Consider the following 7181-nt stretch of genomic DNA (forward strand, 5'->3'; position numbering starts at 1 on the left):
CTCACTGCTTTTCCTTCCAGTTATTTCTCTGTTACAAAGAGAGACGAGCTGAGAGTCAGTCAGCAGGAAAAACCAGAAACAAAACAGATTTAAAGGGTCTTTTTTTTTCTTGTTTGAGCAACGTTTAGTCATGTAGACCTAATTTATCCCCTACAGGGTGAGTCGCACCAGTCAGGATTAACTTTAAACCGGGATTAGCGTCGCCTCTGAGGCTCCAAATATTTAAACTTTCATCACTGATGAACTTTAAACTGAGTTGAGGTGGTTTAATATTCAGAAGTAGCTGCGTTTTTGAGGTAGAGGATGCAAAATGAGTCTAAGTTTAATGATAATTTAGTGTTTCAGCAGCTAATAGAAGATTAGAGATTTAAACCTGTATTACTCTAACTCCTTGTAGAGGAGACACATTTAGTTTTTGTTTTCCATTCAGATGTATTATGGGTAATTTCTTGCTAGTAATCATTTCTTTTTGAATCAAAAGTTATTTGTGGAGCAACTTCCAACAATAAGGCAGCTCACAGTGTTTTAAAGACGAAAAGGCAAACACATGGTGATATAAAAACACACGAGTAGGATTTAAAAATAGTCAAAATATGTAAATTATATATTTTTTATTAAACGTTTTGACCCTATACCATGCATTTTAAATTAAAATATCATTTTTGCATTTTTAGCCAAATACACTCAGTATGGTTTTTGCTGTTGGTGCAACTCAACAGTATCTATTACATCACGTTTCTCTTCATATATTTGGTATATTTGTCATTTCCAGCTCTATACGTGTATTTAAAGCGGCTGGTTGTAACTGTGCTGTTGTCTGTCTGATGATTTGCATCAGCGACCAGTTTGTGTGATTCTGTTGGAATATCATCCGATGTGTCTGCATCAAATTACTCCAGCATTAACTCACAAACAGTTATTAATAATTCTTAGTGAGTAAAGTGATTCAGATGTCTGTGTAGCATCACGCCTGTAAATCTACATATTATCATGCTGTAAACTCATAAATGTGTTTTACTTTATTTTTATTTTAGCTTTGGCCCACAGAATATTAAGAAATGACTTTACTTTACTCAGGTTGCACATCTGCACTCTCAGCTGTATTCTGCCACCAGACGGCCAGATTAACCTGTTACGTGGCCCCACAGCAAAAATGTGCTGTTTGGCCCCAATTAGAACAAAAATAACCAGATCTTAAAGCTGTGCATTGACTCAGGGCCCCTCTCTCTGTGACACGGTGACAAGATTAAGTGGTGATCCGGGACCTGTTTGAGTCATATTGTACTTCAGTGGTGTAAATTCCTAAACAAATCTGCAGTTAATCAAATTATGTACAACCAATTGACACACAGTGAACCTGGGGCTTTAGGGGGCCCTCAAGGTCTGGGGCCCCCAATGCAGCTAGCTGCAGCCTGGCGCTGGCCCATATATGGCTGCTGGATTTGTTTGGGCCAGTGCTGGCTCCCAGAACCGGACCAGGGGGCTGATGCTGGGCCAGATGAACAGCCATTTTTAGTCCTTTTTCACTGAAGGAACTTGTGAGACTTTTCATAACCTGAACTTTTAAGAACCTTCTGTGTCTTTAGTACAACTTTTCTTCCTTGTGTTTCCACTTTTTTATTTCGGATATAGGCGACAGCGGGACGACTTCGTCAATCTTATCTGCTGTTTGGTGAGTTTTGTGACAGACAACAATGGAAGAAGTGTTGCTGATATTGTTTTTGATTTTATTTCAGATTTTCTCTGAATCTGCTGCAGCCGACAGAAGCCATTTTTGTTTTGGTGGCTCAAAACAGCATCCGCGTGTCAAACCACTTTGTAGTGTTTTGGTTTGCATGCGGCGCTGTTGTGATGCTGTAATCTTGTTCCATGTTTTTTTTTTTTTACTTTTTCTCTGTACTGTCTGTCTGCGTTGTATCCTCATTTCTACCACTTCTGTTTGTTGTAGTCACGATCAACACCTCTGAAAGAACCTGGGTTTAGAATGACCTCCTGAGCCTCAAATTTAGCCCCCAAAGTGGATGAAGAATGTTGAAAATGATGCGGCAAAAGAATATTTCTTTTGTACTGTAATTAAAAAAGTGGTCAAGTGACGTCAAACTGCCTCTGAGGAAGCCCAATGAAAATCTTAATTTTTTTCCTCAGTAAAAATTGTTGAATCTTTTCTTTTTGTGCCACCATCGGCACTTTTTTCCATCTATGTGGAGCTCTTTCATGTCCCCTGTGCTTTGCATCACAGCGCCCATCAGTACAACACTTAGATACCATGCTGTTTTAATGTGTGTGCAGCATTTCTACTTGATTTTGTGAATTTTTGAAGTGTGAATGAACCACATACTCAAAACACGGTTGGTGGGACACCGAGTTTGGTTCTGATGAAGCATCCAGGCTGTGCTCTCTCAGATATCTGGTTAAATATTTTATAACGCAGCTTAATGAAACATGAAGAGGTCTGCTTTTCCAAACAATTACACACAATGAGTACGGTCTCAGAGATCATGGCGGTAACAGGCGCGTTTCCTCGTCAGCAAAATGAGAAATAAAACACATAAAACACTGAAGTGAAACTCTACACTGACTCCGCAGTCCTGATCCATACTCCATACTCCAGACCCGCAGTTTGCGGCGCACCGACGGAGCCCAGTTTGAATTGACGGACGTCCGCGGTAGCCAATCAGCACTCGACGTGCGCCAAAGCCGTGTTTATTCCACTTAGTGGACCAATCGGAGTCGTCCGTTGTGGCCGAGTGCGTCACCAGAGCAGAATGTGAATGTGGGCTGCTGTTAGCGGTGCTCCCATCCCCCATCCCGAGCGAGCAATGGCGGCTGGTTTTTTGCCGCTTTGTCCTTCTCATGTTCCGCTTGTAAAAGCCATGTGTACAAAACTCGGTAAGGAAAAATACGTGTTTCATAAGAATGCGTCAGTTCATGAGCACATTATACTTATTTTCGCACTTGTCTCATCGCATGTCTGTTATGTCGCACTGCTTTTTTCTCTCCGGGCTCTAACAATGGAGAGGCGGAGAAAACGAGGCCACCGGCACTGTGCTGAAGCAGCCTGTTCACACTGATTAACAACACTATCACGGTGTTTCACGTTTACTTTGTTCGACGGAGATCGTGTGTTTGTTTGTGTGTCGACCTTGGCGCACGAATTTATGTGTTGTTATGTAAAAATAAATAAAAAAAATACCTCAGTGTGTGAAGTGCGCACATACAGAGAGGAGTGAGGGAGTTTCAAACATGGACGTCGGGAGGAAAGAAGGGGGAGGGGAAGGGCTGTGATGAGACATGGCGGCGATGCTCCACAATTACATTCTCTCTGCCTTTCATCTGATTGATAGTGTTCACATGGCGGCTGGAGAGGTGACAGTAACGCTATAGAAGCATCTTTAATCCACCTACACTGTCCGTGTCGTCGACATTTTGTCCCCTAAAGACTTTCTCTATCCCCTCGTCGCGCCGGTGGGCGGGAGAAACGCTCCGGAGTCGCCGCTCGACTCGACCAGATGAACATCAATCAATCAAAGTGTGACACTACGTCAACCGAAAGCTCGATCTGTTCGGTATATTTTGTGCGTAATTCGGTGCAAACTGACTTTTCTCGATTTCACGGAGTCGACAAGGCGCCAACGGTGGAGCTGTGGTCCGTTTAGTTCGGTTTAATCGGGGTAGATTGTTGTTTTTGTGGGCAGAAAGGACGGTTGCAGTGGCGGACAGGAGGGGGCGTGGTCTCCGGGTTTAGAAATTCGACCCATTGTTCCACTCCAACGCGCGAAGAGAACACCTCTGTGGAGCCGCGGGCCAATGAGCGCCCGCCGAGCTCTCTGAACCCCGCCCACAAGCCTATATTAAAGGTTCGGCCGTAAGCAGCGTTGGCCACTGGCACAATATCATTCTGATCGATCCGCTAACCGAGGAGAGGGATTTACTTTATTCAACCTTTCATTTCAGCCGTCCTTTATTTTATTGAACTAAAACAATGGCAGACACACAAGTTGACTCCGGCTCGGATATCTCTGCCAAGGTAAGCCGCCTTACTCCTCCACCGGAGCCGCCTCTGTCTCTCACTAAGCCCCTCAGCAGAATAAAGCTTTTCCAGCCTGTAACCTAGATTTTTAAAAAACCTTTCGTCGTCGCTTCGCGCTCATTCCGGCGAAGTGGGAGCCTGTTGGACGAACCGGAGGCGGATAAAGAGCGGAAAGAACCAGTGTTCACGTCTCTTTTTTTTGAAAACTGCTGGAAAATGTCACTAAAATTAAGCGGGGGGTCTCAGCACCGCATCATGGAAACAGGCTGCGTTCATTGTCCGGAGAGTAACAGTCTGCGCGGGTTCTTTGTTTATACAAGCGGCTCGGTTCTCCTCCGCGAAACACGCACATCAAGTCCGAACACACAGCAGCCTCTCCAGCTCACACTTCACGGGTATTTGGGCTCATTCTCAGCGGCTCTTATCGCACAATTGACGCGCCTATTCGCACATTTATTCCACATCTCTGCAGGCTGCTTAACGCGAATTAATTCGAAGGTAAATCCCGCTTCCAGTGGAAGAGAAACGCTAATATCCCGGGTTGTCTTATTAATAGAGCGATAACGAGCTGCTGGAGCTGAGCAACGGAGTTAAACGAGATTTCTGAGGCTCCAGCTGGGTTTGTAGTGTGAAGTTGGTCCGTTTGAATGGAGCACAGACAGACAGACAGGCGGTGCGTAATTCACACCGATGTCAACTTTCGGGGCTCGCCACTTCCAGCCTTCTCATTATTTGTTTGTTTGTGGTCCCGTTTTTAAAAGGCACCGGCGGGCCTGCACCGTCCGACCCGGTTTGTTTACCGTCACAGGAAGGTCGACGGCGGCTGCTTAATCAGCCTCCGTTTACCGGAGAGACTCTCTCACAGCGCGCCGCGGCTTCCGCTTTTTCTTCAGTATTTTTGGAGCATGTTTGCAGGGCGCGTTTATGTCTCAGGGGAAAAGTTTTTCTTTCTCTTTTTTTTGTAATGCAGCCCACTTCTCTCTCCGTGTGTGTGTGTTAGTGTGTATGTGTGTGTGTGTGTGTGTGTGTGTGTGTGGCCGGGCTGTGGAGGTGTGATGTGACGGTGCTGGTTTTCCCCTCTTTGTGATCCGTCACCGGCTGGGCTTTCTTCCTCTAACCAGACCATCTTTGTGCTTTCTTAAATGTTAATTTCCGTCCAGTTGGACTTTGGATTAGATCGGGTAAAACTTTAATAGCCCCCGCGGGGGGAGTCGGTCTCCGCAGCAGCAGGGGAGAATAGGATCCAGCCTGTAGATAATAAAGGCAGCAGCGAGCCGCGGAGGTGAATAATTATGAGTGATTATAACAAATGAACATATGGAGAAGGTGGAGAGGGAAAAGTTGGGGGGCCTGGCATTAACGCGGATAATCCGGGGTGCCTGTTCAGACACTATTTATAGTTTGGAGCATTTTTACGCACAAGCGCCTTTTTACGCACAGCCAGTCGGTCTGTCGATGAGTGAGCGGAGCTCCGAGTTGAACTGAGGCTCATTTGTCTCCTGCCAAGGAGCCGCTGATGCTCCTAAACAGCTTAATGGATTTTAACCAATAAGATTATGTAAAGCAATTAATCAATAACAGTGTATGTGTTGGATGCGTGCAGCGCGGAAAAAATGGCTGTGAACGGACGATGTCGACAAATAGAGGAAACCGAGCGCTATTAATAGGCTCGGCGGGCGGTTTTCCGGTCAAAGTGGAGGAGAAAAAGCCCCTGAAGGTGTTTTCGGTGTTGTGTTTGCGGCTCCAGCCTCGCAGCGCTGCCTTATTTTCGCTTTTCTCGCCTGCCATGTGTCGTCTTCTATTGTCCTTTCCAGCCTCCGTTACAACAAGCGGCCAGCAGCAGCGTGCGTCGCGCTCGCCGCCGCCGCCGCCTCCTCCTCCCCCTCCTCTTTCCTCACCACCTCCTCCCCCCCTCTCCTCCTCCTCCTCCTCCTCCTCCCCCCCTGCTCCTGCGCCCTCCTGTGTTATTTTAAACGGAGCGGTGCATCCTGGGTATTGCAGTGCCTCTCCCGGGCGTGTCTCGTGACATATGGCGGCGACGGCAGCCCGCGGAAGACTACAATACCCAGAGTGCCCCAGGGGCCACATCAAAGTATCAGATTACAACACATTAGAGGGGATGGAGTGGGAGGAGGAGGACGAGGGGAGGATCTGCAGAGACCAGTATGGTGTTTAAATAAGAAGGCTTCATTCTGACAGAGAGGGCTGAAAACTGCAGCTCCCAGCAAGCACTGGGGCTCCTCTAACTAGGCCATTAGGTAGAAGGGCAGGTAGCAGCACAAGTTTGAATACATCAGCTGAAACATTATGAATATTTTTGAACTTTTCAAAGTTTTAGTTTCTAATGTTTTTTTTTTGTCTCCATCAGGACCTGAAAGAGAAGAAGCTGGTGGAGGAGAAGGAGAACGGCAAAGATGCTGCCACCAACGGAAAGGTAACACCTGCCGGTTCCAGCTTCACTTAAAAAAAAAACATTTAAAGTTTGTATCTGTACAGCTTCAGCGAGACACTTAAACTGGTTTTGTCGTTTCCAGGAGAACGATGAGAACGGCGAACCCGAAGTAGACGATGAAGAAGACGAAGAAGTGGACGAGGAGGACGAGGAAGATGACGGAGAAGGTGCCTGGGAGATTTTTATTTTTTTACTTTGATGTTTTTTTCCCCCCAAAACCTACAAAAGTCTCACTCTGCTCTTTTCATCCCGCAGGCGACGAGGAAGACGAGGAGGACGATGAGGATGATATCGAGGGCGGCACAAAACGGGCAGCTGAGGACGACGACGACGACGACGAGGTGAGACGACGACTCTTAAAAGTACCGAATCTGAGGGACCAATCAGGCCACAAGTTCGCCAGCTGACTAACCCTCCATCATCTTCTTCTTCTTCTTTCAGGACGACGTCGAAACCAAGAAGCAGAAAACCGACGACGATGATTGATGCGTTTCCCCCCCGCGCCATCCTGCTGAACCACTTCCTGATTCTTCACCTCTGACCGTTTTTATAAGTCACAGGTGGAGGGGCTGGAGGACTGATTTAAGATAAAAAAATAATAATAAAAAAAAATCCAACATGGTCATTAGCAAGTAGAGTTCAACAACATCCACCACGTCCACACACACTCGATCTCCCCTCAAAACTGCGACAAATTTT

At 46.3% G+C, this 7181-nt stretch overlaps 1 protein-coding gene across 1 annotated transcript; it reads left to right on the plus strand.

Moving 5' to 3' along the window:
- Positions 1 to 3864: 3864 nt before the first annotated feature.
- On the plus strand, positions 3865 to 7154 carry LOC137194769 (prothymosin alpha-B-like). The gene is made up of 5 exons (XM_067606911.1): positions 3865 to 4027; positions 6399 to 6464; positions 6565 to 6649; positions 6738 to 6823; positions 6924 to 7154. Exons 1-5 carry the CDS (start codon positions 3983 to 3985, stop codon positions 6966 to 6968), a joined length of 327 nt encoding a protein of 108 aa, XP_067463012.1. The 5' UTR covers positions 3865 to 3982; the 3' UTR covers positions 6969 to 7154.
- Positions 7155 to 7181: the final 27 nt, after the last annotated feature.

The sequence above is a fragment of the Thunnus thynnus genome, chromosome 12 (assembly GCF_963924715.1).
Source record: "Thunnus thynnus chromosome 12, fThuThy2.1, whole genome shotgun sequence".
In the NCBI taxonomy this organism is placed as follows: domain Eukaryota; kingdom Metazoa; phylum Chordata; class Actinopteri; order Scombriformes; family Scombridae; genus Thunnus; species Thunnus thynnus.

Coding starts and splice junctions, on each gene's coding strand:
- LOC137194769 (XM_067606911.1), top strand. CDS start 3,983: ATGGCAGACACACAAGTTGACTCCGGCTCGGATATCTCTGCCAAG. Junction 6,650..6,737: donor CGAGGAAGATGACGGAGAAG/GTGCCTGGGAGA, acceptor TTCATCCCGCAG/GCGACGAGGAAGACGAGGAG. Junction 6,824..6,923: donor ACGACGACGACGACGACGAG/GTGAGACGACGA, acceptor TTCTTCTTTCAG/GACGACGTCGAAACCAAGAA.